General features: G+C 37.9%; 1 protein-coding gene across 2 annotated transcripts in view; it reads right to left on the reverse strand.

The window, feature by feature from the left end:
* Nucleotides 1-21,793, reverse strand: part of APC (APC regulator of WNT signaling pathway) — a 93,674-nt gene that overhangs the window by 56,585 nt on the left and 15,296 nt on the right. Inside the window, exons 1-2 of one of the 2 annotated variants that reach the window (XM_059492248.1) lie at nt 15,168-15,197; nt 4,811-4,963 (exon numbers count right to left, since the gene is read on the reverse strand). In XM_059492248.1, the coding sequence (XP_059348231.1) occupies nt 4,811-4,945 (135 nt within the window). In that variant the 5' untranslated portion in view covers nt 4,946-4,963; nt 15,168-15,197. Of the gene's footprint in view, nt 1-4,810; nt 4,964-15,167; nt 15,198-21,793 lie in introns of those variants that run through there. The other variant, XM_059492249.1, reaches the window with a different exon arrangement.

The following is a 21,793-nucleotide window of genomic DNA, read 5'->3' on the forward strand; positions in this document are numbered from 1 at the left end:
ATAAAAGCAGCTACTCATTCCTAAAGAGAGAATGGCCCAGTAGACATTTAAAAGGAAACCTTAAATTTAGTCAAGGAGCACAACAGATACAAATAGTACCTGAAATCTTACTCCTAAAATTGGGTGTGATTAAGCTACGAGTATGCCTGATGTAAAGGATCAGCACTTTTAAAATTTTTCTTGTAACTTATGACTTAGAGATTACAAAGTGCAGCTACCATCTCAAAAGAGTACAAGACAGTTAAGATTCTGGAACATTCTGAACATCCATCTTCCCTTTTTTATAGAAAAACATCGGCTAACAAGGTCCAATCTGCAATCAGCACATTTTCCAGAGTCCCTCTTCTTAAAATGAGTCAAACAAACTACTCCAGCTGCTAAATTGCTAGTCAATCTGCTATTTCTGATAAGGATTTGTATACTCATTCTTTCCAACATACATGAAAAGATATAACAGAAAGTTGAAGTTGCAGATAAAATACAACTAAATCATATTTAGACATAAAAGCACACTAATTTTAATACAATATAAGCTTTTTCACAGTTTTTTTCAAAGCCATCATGACAGAAGATGAAATCCAGGCCTCATGGCATTTTCTTTGGCATTGTTTTTACCTTTAATTCTGAGGATTTGCGTATTAATTCATCAACATCCCAAAGTATCCACAACACTGAAATAAATATGGGATATTGTACTCTAGAGACTTAATATTCCTTTCACTATCACATAAAATTACCATAGCTTAATATTTTACAAACCCATTTAAAATAAAATTCCTCAAAATAAAATATCTTCATTCTTGCTTTTTTATTTAGTGAAAATATACTTGAATTCAACATAATAGCATCGCAAATTTTATTGCCCAGTTGGCTTATTAGCAGAAGAAACTCAAAACACCATCAATGTGAAAAACAAATCACTCTCTGGATCTGCAATGGATATAATAGTAATGAGCTCTCTAGGATTTTGTCCTTTAAACATTAATTCTTCAAACACAAACTAAATAAAAACAAAAAAAACCCCACAGAAAATAATGAAAACTAAAATATTTATATGAAGAAAATGATCTGCCTAAACACCACCCTCCACAACACACAAATGAACAGCTCATAATTTTCTGAAAAGAGTTTAACCACTACCATGTTTCTTTATAGTGTATATTTATCTGATTAGAGCACTTCTCAAAAAAAATCAACATATCTGAATCACCTCTAGCAACAGTCTTTTTATTTTTGATACATGTCGACACAATATACAAGACACTGAATAAATTGAAAAGCCGTATGTAGAATAAAATTTTAAGTGCACTACATGAAACCAAAAGAGACAATGTCTTGCTCACGGAGCATCACATATACTAAAAATGGCTTTCTTACACATGATATCATGAATTACTGGTTTACTACAAAATCAAAGCACTCAAATATTGAGTGAGCAAATCAAGCATGATGTCACTCTTAAGTGATTTCTGGAGGTTGAGGTGAACATACCAGCTCCACCCCAGATTTAATATGGCGAGAAATGCTGATATTATTTAGCTATGACATTAAAAATAAATAAATAAATAAATAAATGCCATCCTTATAGAGAAAAATACTAGTCTTCCACAAGAACCAGGCAGAAAAGTCTCACAAAAAGTCTTTTGCAAATGTGGGATACACGTAGGGATATGCACAAACTAGTACAGCTAACATTGGATTACTTCTTGTCTCTCCGTGAATTTTACAGGTTTTGAATTCAGATAAAACTGTTAATATTTTTTAAAATCTGTCCTTAGTCTGTGTTTTATGCAGTTACTCTTACATCTAGATACTGACACCATTTTTCTTTATTTATGGTCCAACATTGTTATTTAATTGACCATCAAACAGGGTATTTGTTGATTTAGAGAGAAACTTTTATCATACCAAACTGCTGTATTTCATCTGACAGTAAGCCAATAAAAACAACTGAATTTCCCAAGTTAGTCATAATACTCTGAGGGATTTCTTTTGTTTAAACAGTTAATCCCTAGGACAACACAAATTAAAAAACAAAGTGGAGATTGTTTTACTGATCATTTTGCCACCCCCCCCAGTATCACATTTCTCTTTGTTTACCCATCATGTTTTCTGGTCAGCAAATGGAGTTTTTACTTTTAAATAAGAGATTTAGCTTTAAACAGGAAGCATTCAGAAATAGTTCTTATATAGGTCAGTAGTAGTTTATAATAAATACATGTGCAAGATGAGCTCATGTTAAGCTTTTAATTCCTGTACGATTACCTTATAATTCTGAAATGAAGGGATTATAAAGATGGGGCACACTTACACAATGTTTTAACACTGTTGCTTCCAAAATAAAATTCTTTAAATATTGTCTTTAAAATGCCCTTCACAACTGATTAAGCAATATAAAGAAATGAGGACACAAACAAAGCGGGAGTCCAAAGAATCAGTGTGAGATGTCTCTGCACTGGGCCACAGACCAAAATTCACATTGCAAGAACAGGGATGTTTGCCATGGAGCCACATCTTGTCTTCCCCACTGCTGCTCCCTTGCTAATATCTGGGATTTCACTTGGCAGGATGGGTTACAAGGGCTCTGTGACAGTTCTGTGCCCCCAAAGGACCATTTTTTCCAAGACATTTGGGAAATTTTTTGACTGCATATATCATAGCCAAATGGCTTTCAATCCTGACTGCTCTTGCTCTGCTAATGACTTTGCTTGTAATTATCCCTAATTATGGCACTGGAACCATACAAACCATGTAGCTTCTTTCAGTGCAAAAAAAGCCAACACATACTTTCTCCAAAAGCCTGAGAAACTAAAATTATCTTTCAGTTTAAGAGAATCCTGCGATTATCCCAATCAAACTGCACCCACCTACTCCAATCTGACCCCAAGATCATTCCCACACCATCCTTCAAGTTTTAGTCAAATCAAAACTATGTTGTGACCCTTTACAAAGAAAAGGGTCTGAAACAAACAGGGGAAAGACATGACTTCTTAGTTCAGGTGCAGGAGCAAATATACCGGAGGAATGAACACATGATTTCCTAATAGAACATGGTTTAAAAAAAAAAAAAAAATCTAATTAATCTGAACAATCTCTTCTCCACCCATCCCCCAAAATGAAAAGAAACATACTGAGTTTGATATTTGAGGTTTGTGTTACAATCCTTAGATCGAGAAGGGAACTTTAGGACAGAAAAAAATGAGATCTCTACTCTGCATATGTTCATAAGCACAGAGGAGTGAAATAGAGCCACTTTCTGTTTGGTAGTCTGCCAGATTTAATGTAAGAACAAAAAGCCATTCCACATCCCAAATTAATGCCCCAGAGACCAGCTTGTACAGCTGGACTGGCTTTAGGTCACTGGAAATTTAATTATCTGCACAAAAGCTAGAAAAACCTCAAAGAAACAACCAAAACCCAAAACACCTGTATGTGGATAAAGAAGAGGGAAAAAAGACATTTCCCTCTTTTACTCTTTTTTTGTAAAACTAGCAGTAAGATCATCTGTCCTGTTCTTCCCTACCTTAATTTAGACTGCAATGACAAGGAGTGTAAGGGAGTTACTAATAAATTTGTTGTAATATTATCTTAAGAAAAATAATATTAGTTTTCAGACATGTAACTCAGCAAATGAACATTTTTTCTGCAGCTGTTAATGACAACCATTTCAAGCTTGGTGGTGTAAAGGACTATAGTATCCTTTTAATTTAGGTAGCAAAGTCGTTTTCATTTTACACTGCAATGCAATGATTAAATGTATCTGAAATATCTATGCTTTTTTCAAGTGTTGTAACAGTGTTTCAGAAAGCAGAAGAATTTTACTTCTTACAGTGAATTTTTCTTCTTATGGTCTACATGCTGGAGAAGAAAATTGAGTTCAAATATTTTTAATTGCTATACTAATCAAATTATCATATTTTAAAAATTAAACATTGCTTGTAAAGGAACAGTAAGCCTGTCATAAGAAGATCGGCATGCAAGGAAATGGAGAAAAAAAATTAATTTAAGTTTAATACTTGGAATATGCCTATCCTATACAGGAGTATACAGAGAAATACCAACAATTTCTGAGCCCTTCTACCTGAGATATCAAAAGCAGACTGGTTTTGCTCCTAGCAGTAGGATTTGTCAGCTTAGGAAGAGTACTGCATTAATGCAGCTCTAAGGCTCGCAAAATTCTGCCTTGTTTACTATCATGGATCACATAGATGCAGCTGACAGTGTATCTTCCTACTGACTGAAATCCATCTAAATTCCACTTGAGCCTAGTGTTTGCTTTTGGATGGGTGGCTTTGAAGGCCTACACTCAGCCAAAAAACACCAGCAGGAACTCATCTGGGTGAATTTTTAAAGTATTAATTTAGGCTTTGGGAAAGATTGGAGAACTTGTGGTTTATGTTAAAGAAACTTCTCCTGTTAAGACATTAAATACTGTAATTATAGTAAAACCCCAAATTTTTAAAATTACCTGAAAACACTGAACACCTCCAGTGTTTCCCACATTTTCAAGAGCCAAACAATACTTGCTTTGTCAACCTTGGTCAGCCACTCTGTACTTCCTGCTGGGAAGCACAGCTGTGCTAAAATGGTAGTGCTTATCAGAGCATGCTGGGAGCTGTTTCTAGAAAACAACTTTGAAATTAAAAAATAATAATAAGGAAATGTAGCTTTGATAGCTTTTCCTTTCCACAGCCTGGAAAAGGACTTCCATAGGAATCTAAAAGTACACAAAACTCTCTGAGTGATTCCCTGTCCATGACACAACGGGCAGTGACAGAAACCCCACACACAGGCATAGAGCTTGCAATACCTTCATAGTGGATGCCTCGGTTTCCAATTTTGTGAGGTGATTTGAGTTATCCTCTAGCTCTTGCCGAAGGTTGGAGTTCTCCATCTTTAATGCCTCAACTTGCTTTAACAATTGATCATATGAAGCTGCAGCCATCCTGGGCTACCCTCAGCCCTTAAAAAAGTAAGAGAAAATATTAAATTTAGGCATTTTAGAAAAAAACCTTCTCTTCCTGAATGTATCTAACCACAAAATCATCTCTCTCTCCCATTTACCACACGTCTTCCTAAACATTTAATTTAAATCCATTGCACCAAAGTGTTAATGACTATAACTAGTGCCAGATCAAGACTTTTTTTTCTGTGGGCTTCCATTTGGTGTGCATGATTAAGCAAATGAAAAAAGTTCATTGTCAATTGCATCAGATATTAGGGGAATCTAGAATACATGAAAGAAAATCACTGCATCACACAAAAGCATCTTTACTACTGGCACTTCAGTTTCAACACGGAGAACTGCAGATAACAGACCATATATAGTAATTTTTGGGTAGATAACAAGCATCTTCACACATATCTAAAAGATGCTGGCTGCCCGCTTATTTTAGGAAACAAACGGTAGTCACAGATGTTCAATGTTCCTAGGAATAGCACACACTCTGAGGGAGACGCTATACGAAAGGAAACCAGTAAATATTGGGGAATTTTTAATTGAAAAAACTCCACATCATCAAATGTAGCAAATATGTAGATATTTTGTAAAAATATCCTGCAAGGCACAAGATTAAAACAAATTTCTTCCGCACAAAGTGGTCATACTGCACCATTTAATTTAAAGATGAAAGGCTACTCTTGATATCAAGGCATCCCATACTATTTTCAGAAAAATTGTAACACAGTCCCAGAACACCAGCACAACTGCTTAGCCATTATATAGGAGAAAGTAACAAATACTTAAATTTCCATTATGAGCTACAAACTGTTCCCCACTTTCCAAACCAAAAGCCAGCAGAGTTGTTAATCTAACAACTTAACTAAAACATGGCTAATGAATGTTTGAAGCTCTTCAGAATTAGTGCTATCAGCTTCTTATTAATCAGCCATTACAGAGAAAAAAAGGGAGCCTAGCACTTCACATAAGACAAGTTACCCTTCCAATGTCATTGCAGACATTTTTTTAAGTATGTGGCCTGTAACTCAGAGAAAAAAAAAAAAAAACCAAAACCAAAAACATCCCCTCACAGGGCAACATTCTCTTTCATCATTATTGCAGTATATATACTTTGGAAAAGACAAAACAATTAAAAGCTATTATTTAGCATTTACTTTAACCTGCTTGTGTAACCCCTTGTAAATCATGTTTCTGATTCCCGATGAAACTCAATTGAATTACCCAGTCGACCAAAAACAAGGTAAAATTATTCAAAAACATTTTAGTTCCTCAGTACAAATTCTGAAAATTCTGTTTAACCTTTCTAAATTTAAACTGAACAAAATGTAAAGGAGAGAGTACACCACTGAAGCAAGGAACAGTAACAAAAGCTGTAGTGCAGTTGATATGACTGGTTTATTTCCTCTCCAAGCACCTGCCACCATCAAAGAAAAAAGAAGACACCTGCCACTTATGAAATCATGACTTCCATGAATGAAAAGAATCTGTAAAATTTATTTTTCAAAATTTGATCATGCTTTACTGAAGACTTCCTTTTTGAGAAATAAAGGCAATCTGAAATAACTACTCTACAATGTGAATTCTGGGATTTTGGCACCAGGCTGTTTCACCTAAAAGGTTGAGTCTTGTCAAGGAGAATTGTAGCAAAAACAAAACAAACACACAAACACCAAAAAACCAGTAAGGACAGACTGTTTCTATTTAATGTATGCCTTTATCTATTAAGTAACAATTTCCATTATTATTGAGAAAATTAATAGCTATAGTTCACATTTCAGAACACACTGCATGCACAAGCCCAAGGAAAGGCAGACAGAAGGGAAGAAGAATGGAAACTTTTTCTCATTATTTGTTACAAATTAGCACTATATTGTAATATTGATAGAATGTTTTTACTGAAGTATATCAGTAAAATATATCACATTTATTCATCTACATGTGATTTACAGAAGCTGCCCTGTGCCACACAGGACATGCACTTTGTTTCTAGATAGAGTGTATTTTTCTCCCATTGCTATAATTCATTACTAGTATGAAAGGACAGGTAATAACAAGTAAGTATCCAGTTTTTCCATTTCCAGTCCATTTTTAGGAATTCTTACTTACAGATTTGAAATTTAGAACAGTCAGCCCCATTAACAAGATGTACACACACAATACATTAAATGGAGAAAAATGGATGAGGGGAGGACTACAATAGAAATACATAAATTGCATAGCTCTGGTATTTTATATGCCTAACAAACCTATGCATATTTTTGCTAAATGACTAAGGATCCTGAAGGAGAGATGAGGTTAGGCTTTCCACCCTTCTAAGTTCCTAAGCTTCCTTTATTCCTGTAACATGAAAGCAGGACATCACTAAGAGACAGTACCCTACCTCAGACTAGGAGTTACTTCCTGATTTATTCAAATGTCAGGCTCTGTGGGTTTTCAGATTTAAAAAAATGTTAGCTAACTACCACAGCCCAGGCACCCTGAAACAATTTTTCCCCCCTGCTAAATAAGTGCCCAAAGGAAGGGACACTGTAACCACAGTTGCAAAAGAGATGAACAGAAAAACTGTACATAGGTAAGGAGCAGTTTAAAGACATCAAGAGGACACGGCAGTTCTGAGAGCCAAATTATTGGGCTGGAAGCAGGCTGTCAGAAAAGTTCCCCCAAAACCAGACTGTGACAGGCATTTTAAAATGTTTTGCGATTGACTTTGGCACAAGAAGTAGCATCAAAACTTGCTCCCATAAATTCACAAGGTTGCACAAGGTCAGAGGGCTCCACATCATACACAATGAATTTGATGAACTGAGAAATAAAGCAGTAGAAACAGGGTGGAATTGCAGAGCATAGCAACACAGGGTCACTCACAAAGGAATCTCAACCTAGAGCAGTGAAGCCTCTCAGCAGCCAGCCTGCAGGGCACTATGTGCTGCCAATGAGACTGGCACAAGGAGAGCAAACACGATTCCCAGATTTAGAGCAAATAATTTTACAAAGAGGTGGGTAAGAAAAGTGAACTTAAGTGGATGCAGAGAAAGATCTGAAGTGATCAGGGGATGACAGAGTATCTTAGAAGAGATTAGCTAAGCAAACCTTGGCTGCCTCAGCACATCAAAGGCTGGAATGACACAGCCATACTTTGTTATTAGGGAGCAGAAAACACTGAAGAGGGAGAACAACATTAATGTTAAAACACAATACCAACATAGAACAAATGGGTGTAAATTGGTCATTTATCAACCTAGGCTGGCAACATTAATTAGAACTTGTAGTTCAGTGGGATCCCTGCCAAGCATACTACACAAGGAGCCAGACTTCATGGCTTGAGAAATCCAATCCTAAACTTCCACAAAGACAAATGCTGTACTTATTTTTGATATCTCCAAGATATTTGCTTCTTCTTCTGAAATAATACAATGCCAAAGTATTTCACACAAGACACTGTTATTTAATTTTAAAACTGGTGAAACTGACAAAGGTAATGTATGACCACAAAGCAGCTTAGGCTTTCTGATGCTGAACACTGTGTGATCTCTCAGGCACGTGATTTGTAGAGTGAAATCACAGGGCTCCATTACACATAAGCTGGTCCATGTATGAGATAAACCCCTCAAAATTAAAATCTGCCTCTCTTCTGAAAATACATTTTTACCAGCTGCTTCAAACTTGACGCATGAGATCAGAATTCAGGTCCCAAAATGATCCTAGGATTTATGCTCTGAGTAAAAAATAACTATAAATTAAAAATAATTTATAAATTATATATTATAGGTTTTCTAAACACAGAACCCCCAGCATAAATAGAAACTGACTGTACCATTTCATCCCCTTTTTGAAGTTTCTCAGTGATTAAATTACTAGCCATGAGGAAAGAGTTAAACTCTGGACCCTCTTGGCCAGACAGGCTTCCCAGCCACATCACTCTTCATTTGGAGCAGAATTAACCTGCCCATGGAAAAACAAGGACTACCTTAGACATGGCCCACTAGTCTGAAGCTCCACCACTGCACACACAAACATGCTCAACACCACTAGTGCCAGAATCAGCTGGTTCAAGAATAAAACATCTCTTCTTTCCCCCCGTAGGAAACCATTATAATGAGGGAGAATGGAGGAGAAGGGAAGAACTCTCACCTCCAGAATCCATTCCACATTTCAGCCAGCCCAAGGGAAAATGCATCACAAATGCAACACAAAACCTACCTTTGTGAAATTCAGTACTATGCTTCAACTCAACCTCCCTTTCACACTCTTAACTGCATTGTTTCTTCACAAAGTAGTCATCAAAGGCAAGAATAGATCCTGAGTTCTCTAGATTTACTCTGAGAAATAACTGTCTCAGAATGCAGAAAGTTTAAAATTCAATAGCCTCACGTCAGAGACATCCAAAAAAATCTAGCTGTGCTACTTCCCTGACCCATATTTCTCATAATTAAGAAACTTCTTCTCCATCTCCTATCAGAGTAAGAGGAAATTGTGACAAGAAATTTCACGCTTTACTGAATCAGCATTTCACATGAATATACATATCAAAAAGGAATTTCAAGCTGGATAGAACTCTTTTACACATTAAAATCAAAATTAATGAGAAGCCTAAATTTATGCAAACATATTGTCAAGATTTAGATATGCATTTTCCTGTATTAAGAAAACTGCATGAGTAGCCACTGCCCAGACAGGAATTTACATGTAATCATTTTGATCTCAAATCCCAAGTGATAGGAAAAATGTAATGCTCCCTGAAAACTTAGAATTTCTAACTTGATTAGAGCCACCTTCTTTGAATTCAGCAAGCGTATATACTCAATAGGCCCTGAAGAGGTTCCACTTAAGAACCCCAACAATTTGTCATATATTAAATCTCCTTATGAAAATATTTCAGAGTCCTATTGTTGCTTTTATCCATAAAATCTATCAACATTACCATCACACTACTACCACCAGCAAGCAGATTTACTCCTAAACTCTGTAACTCAGATTTTTCACAATGTTGCTTATCTTAATGTAACAAATTCAACTTTACACATAGATACAATGCATCTACATACTTATATCTTTGATCTTTTTGATCTTTGTATCCAAATTCTGAAATTTTTTTGTATCTACATTTAAATATTTTTCTAGTCCAAACTCCATGACTATCGAAAATATAATTTAGTAAGGCTGGAAAGGACCATCAGCTCAGATTTCTTTCTGCATCCACAAATTCTATGCAACTCTTCAGTCCAGAGCCCGGGATCTCATGCTTGTTATTCTTAACCATTCTGTCAATTTTTGTCATTCATTTATAGGAATGTGTCTAATGGGGAATTATTTCTCCAAGGGCACACTACACTGAATTCAGGGAGGGAATGCTGACACTGTCATGACATTTTTCCAATTAGTTACTCTAAACCCCCTTTAAAAACAGATTATTTTAAAGCACTAGGCCTAGGGGTTCTGAGAAGCAGTGGCTGTGGCTAGTGGCAGGGAGGGCTGTGCTGGTGCCTTTCCAGCTGTCTGCTCCACCCATCTCCTCACGGTTCCCACCCAGGGAAGAGCTCAGCTGCTCAAGTGGCAGCTGCTAAACCACTGCAGATTACTGCTCGACTGCCAAGGTAATCTGAAATAGGTGTCAGTTTAAGCTTACTGTGCTCCGTCATTAGCCACGATGCTTCAGCAGCTGTTGCAGAGCTATTTCCAAAAGAGGGGCAAGGCTGACAGACAGGGGCAAAAAATCCAGCACAGCTGTTCCAAGCTAAATTCCTCAAGTGGACCATTTTCATGCAGCTTCCTTATCTATACAGTCATAAGAAAGAAGTGTGGGGGGCTTTTGCTGTTCTTATTTTGAACATATCAAGCCACGCCAATTTGCATTAGTTCAATTTCTCTGTTGACTGAATACTGTATTGAATTTTCAATTATTTTGTTTAAAGCTTGCCTTCAGGTTTTCAGCTCTGGCAAAATATCAGCACTCCAAGTGCTGTGTTCAAGAACTTATGAAAAATGAGTATGACTGTGTCAGGGATTGTCTAATCCATTTCAGTATGGGCAAGGTTTCAAGGTTTGCCAATCTAAAAATGTTTATCTTTCACTGGCATTGTCTAATTCTCTCCTTCCCTACTCACTGAAAAATACTCCATTGGACTCAAATCATAAAAGCCCATTATCCTGACTCCCTCCAAATGGCAGAAAAAATATTTCTGCCTTCTCCAGCATCACACTGAGAAACTATGTTATTTCCATCTGGTGCTAAGTCCATCCTTCACTAAAATGGCCTTTTGTTGCCAGCATATTTGATCCTTCTATCCCCATCTGAATTTAAGAACAATCCCCCAAATTTGAGTCAGGAGCAGCTGAAAGGGAAGCCATTTTGTTAGGGTTCTCTTCAACTGGGCAATGCGGGCACACAAATATAATGAGCTGTCTGTCAGTGGCTTTGAATGTGGTCAGAGACAACTAAGAAAATACTCAGCCCAGAATGAGAACCCCCCATGAGTGGAGCAGCAGATGTTCTGTTCATGTTCTCATTCACTCTGCTTTAGCACACTTAGGTGATTAGAGATGGAAGAAGGAGTATAAAAAGCAATCATCACAGAAAACTGCTCTTCATCCAGTTTCTTTCAGCAACAAGGGCTTTGATAACAGAAAATTAATTGCAAGTTATATAACACTACTCTTTTTAATACATTTGAAAAGGATGACATTGAAAAAAATTGATAACAAATTACAATCTGAAGATTATGCATACTCTGGATTCCTGGGGTTTTCAACCATGGCAAAGGGTTTTCAACCAAAAGGCAAAGGCCAGATGAAGAGCCATTACTGTTATTAGTTTTCCTAACACAACTTGTGAAAGCATTAGTCCCTTTAAAAGAGGACCACACAATTTTCTCTGTACTTCAGTTGCATGAAGAAGATTTTCTTTTTAGTTTTTTTATGCACTTCTGCATGAAGTGCATGATATTTTTGTGGACAGCAGACTAAAATAAATGTTAATAAACCCAACCTTCCTAAATCCTTTTGAGTGGTAATTGGGTAAAGACTGTGTTTTTGTGTTTAACTCTTCCAGAAATTAATTCATAACTTGGCAAGAGCTTTCAAGCCATCATTATATCTTGGGATGCTTCAGTAAATTCAATACTTGGCCTGTACTCACCAACCATGAACAGAAGCATCATCTGTTCAGTTTTACCAAAAGTGATAAGTGATCCATGTTCTCAGCATTCCATAAAAGACCATGAGGAGAAGAAATGAGAACACCATGGTCTGAACTCTTGTGTGCCTCATTACACGTCAAGTATGATAAAGGTCAAGTATGTGTTTATGTGAAAAACAAAAATAATTTATTGCTTGGAATGCCACTAAAGAATGCTAACAATGAAAAAACATTCTTATTAATACAAAAAGGAAAATCAAGAAGTCATGTGTTTCAGGCTATGAACTGTCAAGTTTAACTTCTTTACACTGTCAAGAAAATTGCCAATTCTTCCTTTATAATTCGGGGTTGGGAAGTTCCTTAGCTGGTTAGTCATGCTGTATTCAGAATACGACTGTGAAAATTTGAACCATGATTTGCATTTAAATACTATATTGAACACAAACAACTCCAGACATCATTTGAATCATAACTTACATTGGATCAGGAATGATTCATAAGCCTGAACACTCATCCTTCAGGATGATCATCTTTGTAATTCATGACTAATTGAGTATGTCCTTACTGCACATGACTTGCTCTTGTTTACTTTCATATTTCTCGTAATCTTTAAGGATTCAATTCTAGAAAGTTTAAACCATTAAAAAGTCTGAGACAGGTATTTCTTTTCCTATTTTACCAGAAAACAAACTCAAAACAACTAACATGAAACAAATCAGTTATAATTAAAACCATTGTACATACTATAAAAATTCTATTCTATATTATAAAAATAATTTATAATAAATATTTCTCCATCTGGAGCGAACTATCAGGGTCATCTTCAAGGTTCCCTTCAGGACTTTTAAAGACAAGAAGACAATTTGTTTTGCAGAAAATGTATCAGTACTTGATCATACGGGTGCTGCGTGAATTTTGGAAAACGATGAGTGGAAACTAGATCTTTGCTGACAATAACTTACCATCCCAGCACACCAATAGTAGTACGGCCTATTTTAAACAAGATTTTGCCACACTGATGTTAAAAGAATTTACCATATGTCATCAACATAATGTTTTACCCACTAAATCAAGATGCATACTGGAATCCAACATAAGAATTTAGAGATCAAGGGAACCAATTGTAGCCATGCGCATTTCTACCTTGTGCTGGCTGTATCATTCCATGCTGATATAACAATGGCAAAGTGTGACAAAATGTAACAGAACATTTATCATAACCAAGTATTTTGTACTTCACGGATGACGTTTAGTAAAGTTTGTGCCCATAAGTAAATTAAAGTATTATATTGAAAAATCATTTTTAGTCAAGTTATCATTTTAAGAGTGTGACTTACAGAACTACTACAGTGGTTACATAGAGTGATACTACTTAAGAGTAAAAAAAGTACAGGAAGAAGCATCGCCATAACAATCACCATAATCACTACTGTGCTTATGTCACTCTCTTTCCTTTTAAGAAAAAAGTGGTGAAAACACCTCTGCATATTCTTATCTTTTAACATTTAAGCAATTGTAAAGAATGCCAAAGCAGAAACATCTACTGTCACCAATTTACCTCTTGAAACCAGTTATTCCAAACAGTAAGTTCTCAAGTGACGTTTTAAGATGTAATATTATCCAAAGCCTCTGTAACTGATAAAACAGGAGATTCATGATTCTAAAAATAACGGTGTATGTATAGAAAATGTTTTGAGGGAATGTAAAAAGCAGGTATTTAAACTGATGCTTTTTGTTATCAAACCTTTTTTGCCCATCACTGTATTTAACAGAACTGAGGAGATGAGCTATTTATAGTTACTTCAAGTCTCCTTAAAAATACAGAAGAGTCTGGTTCCAGGAAATGTCTTTCAGTATACATGCTTATGTATATTTTCAAAGAACTATAATCTTGACAAAATACTCATAAATCTATTACCTGTATTAGATAACAGAAAAAATTAACCAAATGATAAAAAGACACTAAGGAAAAAAATTAAGAAGCATTTTCAACACAAAAAACAGCAAAGGGTGGAAGAAGTACTTAAAAACGGAAATCTATATCGTGCTATTCACGTATGCACTGAAATTTACTGCAAATACTTCTCGGCACACTAAGAAGCTGTGTGTTTCTTGGTACGCTTTTAAAAGGCATTTTTCAGGGTATGCCTCTCCAAATCAAGTCAAAATCGGGCCCTACTGGTCCTCTGAAGAAAATCCAAACAAACGAAAAATGTCCCTAACAACCCACAGACAAGGTCCTCCATGTGAGTCGATAGAAAGAATACCGTATCTTGACAAGAAAGCCGAATAGGATGAAATGATATATGTGTCCTTCAAAAATCGCCACAGATTTTTGCAAAAGCAAGGAGCGCTCTGCTAGCAATGACCTAATTACTAGCATAAAAGCCGCGTATCTGACAAAGGGGAAGAAAGGACCCACTGCTTCATACATAATTTATTAAGATTTCCCACAGTATTCAGGTTAAGTCGCGGACCCAAGCACCTCTTTGTGATGTTAAATCAATCTGTGAGAAGTCAGCGGATCCCAGGGCGCGCTGAGGGCGCAGCGCTGCCCCCCGAGCGCTCCCGCCGGCCGCCCACCCGCGCGTCCCCCGCGCTGCGGCAGCGGAGGCGCTGCCGCCGCCCGTCCCTAACAAAGCCGGGCCGGTGCCACCCGCAGGCAGCGCCTCGCCGCCCCGCGAGGAGCACCTCCACGGCTCTGCCCGCACCGAGACCCCTGCCCGCCGCCGCTCCCCCTCCTCCTCCCGGCCCCGGAGCCCGCGCAGGGGTTGCGCAGGGCTTTGTGCCTCCGGCCGGCGCGGCGCACTGCGCTCGGTCCCGCCCGCGGCGGCGCCGCGCCGCGCCCGCCCGTCCCCGCGGCTCCCCTCCCCACCGCGCGAAAGCCCTTTCGCGCACCCCCGGGTTTTTTTGTTTTTCTTTTTGGTTTTCGTGGGGAGAGGGGTTGCTTTTTTTTCTTTTTTTTTTTTTTTTTTAACCCGCGAAACACCTTCCTCCCCGCTACCCCTGCCCGTCCCGGGCGCGGTGAGCCTCGCCCGGGCGGGAAGCCGCCGCCGCCGCCGCCGCACTCACCCCATGGCCGCGGCCGCCGCGCCTCCATCCCCGCGCCAGCGCCCGCGCCCGACCCCGCCCGCGCCACCGGCTGTGCCAGCGCCGCGCGCACAGCGCGGCCCCGCGGGTCACGTGCGGCGCAGCCAATGGGGCGCGCGGCCGCCCTCGCCCCGCCCCGCCCCGGGCGGAGCTTCGCGCGCGGCCTCGGGCGCGCCCCCGGCGCTGCCCGAGCGCCCGGATACCGAACCCGCGCCGCGCGAACCCGCCCGGGCGGCACCGCTGCCTCTCAACCCGCCCGCCGAAACACAACATTTAACAATTCTCATGTAGAAATGAAACGAGGTTCTGCGTGTAGTACCACTAAAGCAGGCGCAGCTCACCCAGAAATAAATTGAGACATTGCTTATTATAAAGGCAGCAGGAAGCCTGTCCTTCAAGGGCATCTCAGATTTCTCTGCGGTTCAGTAAAACATTGTTTCCATGTGCTTTTCAGATATGAAGTTGTAACTGCTACTTGGTAGCTTAATAACAAATCAAATATATTTAACATTTAAGCGATGTTAAATCAGAACAATAAGTACCAGTTAAAAAAAAAAAATCTAAAAGGCAAATGAATTTATGAAAGAAATCAATTTATGAAACTATTTTATAATCTCCTTTCAGAAATTATCTCTCTCCAAGGGTAAGGATGTAACAATGTGGTCATAAGGATGACTTAAAACCTCACAGAAGCACACTACTGAAATCCAAGAGACAGCAGAAATTAAGCCATATTTCAGCTGTGTTTTTCATTTTAAAAAACAAATATCTATATAGCAGGTACTATAGGAATCTTTAAAAAAAACTTTTATATCAAAGTCAGCTTTGCTGAAACAGCACAGTATTAAACCTTTAAAATCCCCTAGAATGATTCAAGAATAGATCTATGAGCAGTGCAACCCATTTCAACAAAATAGGGCATGATAGAAGACATCTGAAAAGGTGCAGTGGTTCCCCATCCAGAGCAAACAATGCCCCTCCCTGTGGTCTGTTACATAAATTATGGCATTATATGCTTATACAAGGGGATATAAGGATAGGTAAGTCATTAAAACCATATGTCCTGATATGCCTTGTTATAATGCTTCATTTGGTTTATAATAATCTTTTTGATTTGCATGAGACAAGCAAACATGTAGGACCTCGTGGTTGGGATGAGATTAAACTAAAGGCACTGCAGGCCTGTGCATGCATGCGAGCAATTGCACCACACATTACTTAAATGCTACTAATTTCATTTCAGCTGTTTCCTCATACCTCCTTTTTCCAATCAGAGAAGGCAACAATCCACACTCAGAAAAGATGCCCTTTACCAGGTAACCTCAAACCCTTTCACGATTAAGACATGTGACACGTCATCTGCTACATTCAGGATACTTTTGCACAAAATTCTCTATAACTTCACCACTCAGGCTAACTGCAGAGGTACTGCCACTCCAGCTGTTATGGTAAAATACTTTAAGCCAAAGTTGAGTGGGCCATTAGTTAAGAGTGTTCCAGGCTTTATGATTTTTTGCTATAAAGCTTCTATTAATTACAGTAATCATTGATATCCTATGGTTTATGGTGGTTTATGATCCACTTGATTCCACTTCACAGCAATGAAGTTTATCCTATCCTACTGTAACAAACTGTCACAGTACTCCTAACAGTTCAAATTTTAGAACGTAGCTAGTCATTCGACATAAAGCCTTCTTACTTGATATCTTAGTGATATACACCACTGTTCCACCCCCCAGAAAAGCAAACCAAAATGCTCTCAATTGTTATTGTAAAGCTCTCTCCATCCTAAAATTCTTTATGTTAGTATAAGCATACATTCAAATAAATACAGACACCACTCAACACCTTCGTTATCAGTTAGCAAATTGTTGCAATAGGAGTTGTAGCTTAATAACAAATCAGGATACTCCAGTAATAGTTTTAAACCTGAAGAGTGGCAAGTGTTCAGAAGTGGCAAGTGCCACACAGCCTGGAATGACGATGTGTGCAAAGATTACACCAGAGAACCAAAGAAACTGAAATACTAGGTACTTTAAAACTAAATTCCATACTTAAAAGTGAAAAACTATGCTTTGAGAAGTAATTTTCTAGAACCCAAATCAGGGGTACTAAAGATGGAAGGCTACATAATGTATTTATTGATGCACACCATAGTGCATTTTCTGCAGCTCTGAAAAACTAACTGTAGTTCCCACTATATAAAAAGATTTTTGCTACTCCTTAATACTTTTTGAGTCTGTGAGTCACAACCTGAGCAAATTCACTGTTCTGTAGCCTGAAGTCCTACATTTATTTGCAGAACAAGCAGAAACACAAATTCTTTAATGCTTTCTGCCAAGATGACAGCTGAGTGGGAGGGAAAACGCCTTCCCTTCCTCCCTCATTGTAATGCCCATTCTGTTATGATTTCATAAACATGGCAGCTTATGGTCTGTGTCACATGTACTTGTCTCTGCAGCAATATCCAGTATAAAGTCAAATTCAGTTTAATAAACAGCATGCTTCGACCCTTCCCATATTGCATCTTTCAGGGGTGTCAAACCACTGCTATACAGGTGAATATATTCCCTCAAAAAGTGCTTTCTATGTGCAGTGCTGGATTTTCTTAATAAAACTGATACCAACAAAACCCTGTTTGAGAAAAAAAAAAAAAAAAAAGGTCAGGCTCTCAGGAAAAAAGAAAGGAATTTTACAGGAAAAAGTCTTTAGACTAAGTTTATTTTTGGCCAGTTATTTTCTATCTGGCAGATGGAACAAGAGGACTTTTTCATTCCTTGAAAGAAACCATTAACAAGACAGACTTAGCAACAGACCTGCAAGATATTACATAAACCCATCCTTTTAAATCTATCAGTAGACTCAAATCTCTGCATGAATCCATGTAAGCTATCAAATTCAAAGGACAAAAAATTTTAGTATCTAAAGATACCTGTTCAGTTTCAAATTACTTCTATGATTTTGGACAAGATCCCTGCAGCCTACTCAGCCCAGCATTCTCAAACAGTAAGATGGGAATTTGGGCTCAGAAATGGAATCAGCAGTATTTTTTAGGCAATTTTTGACACAACCTCTATGGTGTTTCCCATTGCATATATAAAAATACATTTTGCAACCAAATGAAATTGTCATTAACTGTTACAACCCCTACTAAATAATGCTAATTAGAATCTCTGAGTAGGTTAAGGTCTAAATTTTTAAAAACATAAAGTACATTCCCCAAAGTATCTATTTGCCACATAAAATCACAACTACTAAAACAGAAATTGCATGAGGTTTTCTGGGTTTAGATAGCTGGCTCATAAATCATAATTCTCTCAACCTCTGCAGCCTCACCCTCTGCAGCAATACTCTTCTCTGTAGAAGCTTTTCACTACTTAATATATTTAAAGTGATTGATATTTCATTATTAGTCATTGAACATGCACAGAACTACCTACCTCAGAAACCCTGGGCAGGGAGTGGTTGGGTAATGAACTAAATTCTCCCTCTGGTGCCAAGAACTATTCTGGCATTGCCTGCAAACGTAAAACAATAGTGCTGCTGAGACCTTGCCTTCAGAATTTTCTAGTGCAAGATTTAGGCATTGACTTGTATTACACTGCACTTTTTAGAAAGATTGTACTTCATAGATTTCATTAACAAAATAAACTGAAGACATTTCACATCTGTTTTACGCAGACCAAAGTTTTTGTCTCAACACAGGACTTGATGACAAATTTAACAGCTGCTGTAACCAAAGGTTGTCTTGTGTCTTTCAAGTTTACATGGGGAAGAAAAAAATCAATTAAGCCGAACATTCTCTTTGTTTCTTATTTTCTTTATTACTTTAGTGAAGGTACATTCATGTCTCTCACTACCACACAAAGACCAGGTTTCCTCTGAGGCCCGTCCTTACCACAGGACCAGGAACAGTGAAAGTTTGTATATATTCACTTGAGAAAACTCCTAACTTGCTCCCATTGGCATTAGTATCACTGTTTTGGCCATTAAGAGCTGTAGCCCTGCTTTCTCCATCAAAATTCTCTCATATATATTGCATATTATTTTCCCAACTACAGGAACTTCCAACTGTGAGTGCTAGAAAGGTCATCAGAAGTTTTCCTGAGGATCAAGAACCTAAAGGACTGCCTTTCTCATGCACATGAATAAAGACTGAAGAAAATAACTCTGTCATTGTTCCCAATGCATCATCCAGAACATATGCAGTAGTCCTGCAAAACCAGGAATTTTCTGTACTGAGAACAGATTTTTTACTACACTAATGTACTAAATTACACGTTGGTGTTTTTTTTTTTTTTTTCCCCAGGAAGCTGTGCTACCAGTTCCTGAACTTCAGAAGATTTTTCCACAAGCAATGACAAGGTCTATCTTTCCTTGTCTGTGGGGTCAATTAATTACACCACAGATGTGCACCATAAGCTAAATGAGAAAAGCAGAAAATGCATGCTGTTTAGCTATTTCATAACTAAGTCAGAGGTACAGAAATACATTACTTGCTCTTTAAATCCTTTACTATTTAATGCTCTCTACTGTTTGCCAATTCCTAACTTTTGTCCAGAAGTAGTCTGCTCTCTGGGGCATCTCCCACTCATATTTTCTTCCCTCTCACTAAGTTTTTCCATCTGCATGAAACTTTCTTGCTCTAAATTAGAAAAAAAAACAAAAACAAAAAAACAAACAAGGAGAAATACTGCTTCCTTTCTCACATCTGTTAGCTCTAGTGTGGAGCCATAGCCCAGGCTGCAATATTAGTCACATTTTCTAAAAACAGTAAAGCAATAATGAAGAGTTTGTTTAGAAAACCATTAATCCACTGTATTTCACCACCCACTCTTCTATCTCAGCTATATAATAAAATCACCTGATAAAACTTTGTGTCACATTACCTATGATTTCCTCCTCCACTAACTAAGAACATCACACTGTCCTGGCATTATATCACTTCATTTCCTCTGCTGTAGCTCTTTCAGGCTTGTTAGGTAGTTTACTGTATCTGCATATTGTAATTTTCACTTCTTGCTTCATGGACGGTGCTTATTCAATCCACTAAGTGGCTCAACCTTTGAAGAAATTTGGAAGCTGATTTTAGAGATGTGAGCTAGGAATCTTTGTCTGTAATCTGCAGAAAGTGAGTTCACAGTGACCAGATAAAGAGCTGACTTTCAAGTGTAGCTTAGCCCACTGACCAGGCTGTGTTGGTATGTGCCAACACACACATTATAACTTCTTATCTGGCCAGTTTGAAAACTTGTAATTGCACCTTTTAGCCCATCTGTAATTCTGTTTCAGTAGTCTGTTAATAGTATTGAAGGCCGAACATCTTAATATAAAAGCCCCTGGTCGGCATACCTCAGGGATACTCGGGTGATTATTTTTCAGATGGAAGATTATTCCCAGAGGTCGTTTTTCAGTAATACATACTTTTTATCTTTTCTCCACTGGGGCCATAGACTAGAAAAATATGTTTAAAGAAAGATAAAAACCAGTATATTTTCTCATGTCTCTTGGGAAGCTTCAGACTCTGGATCTGTCTGATGGCAGATCTGCTCTGAGTGCACACTTGGAACACTTACTTGCAGTGGCCTGGATTGCAAGATAAACCCCTATTTTGCTGCTTCTTCATACTCAGCATTAACCATAAGAAGTCGCAGTACTCACATGACACATGGATGGCTGCATGTGCAAGTGGATGGTTAGATTCAGTTTCTTGTTACACTACAGTTGACAGAGGTCCCTGCTTAAAGATGGATGCTACATGGTTAAGGAAGCTTTATAGTGACCAGGAGCATCCCAGAATTCTACACTACTCTGACAAATGGAAGCTCTATCAGTAGAATATTTACTTTTTTCTTCACAATCTTTGTTTCAGTCCACCCTTTGTTTGGTTTGAACCAGATGTTCTTAATGCAAGAGCTGATTTCTTGTAAGCATTCTGACATTTTAGTGGTAACAAATCAGTTAGCTGAAGGTCATCTATTTAGTTAAAGGTCATCAACACATTTTTTGCCAATGGTATTGAAAAGGAGGAAAAGTAAATTTTTGTGGAATCCTGTAAGCAATGACCTTTTCCAAAAAACGTACGTTAACCATGACCATTCTCCAAGTCTGCTAAGATTAAAAAAGTTCCAGCTAGACACAAGTTTTTTAAAACCCACTGCATTAAGAAAGGCTGTGACAAGATCTAGAAACACAAAGATCTTGCTAAGTCATGGCTGTGAGTTCTTTCACCATAATTATAATCTTTTGAACACTTAAAATTAAGGCTCAAGCTTTAGAGGCTCTTAGCTACAACAGGACAACTGTATCAAATCAATCTAGAAAAACTATCATTTACAAGATAAAGTGCTGGCAAGGAATCTGAGGACACATACATCATACTCAGATATATAAAAAAATTCCATATTTCAGTACATAAAAGTAATTACTAGGGAGTTTGAAGAAAAACCACAAATAAAAATGGCTTGTCAAGGAAGATTTATTCTGTATGGTTTAAGGAGTACAACTTAGCTGGTTTAGAAAAAGGTAGGCTGTTTTTTCTATCACTGTTTACTGAAAATACTTTCAAGTGTCACAAGTTTAAAAAGATCCATCAGCACAGATCAGAC

The sequence above is a fragment of the Ammospiza nelsoni genome, chromosome Z (genome assembly GCF_027579445.1).
Source record: "Ammospiza nelsoni isolate bAmmNel1 chromosome Z, bAmmNel1.pri, whole genome shotgun sequence".
Classification (NCBI taxonomy): Eukaryota; Metazoa; Chordata; class Aves; order Passeriformes; family Passerellidae; genus Ammospiza; species Ammospiza nelsoni.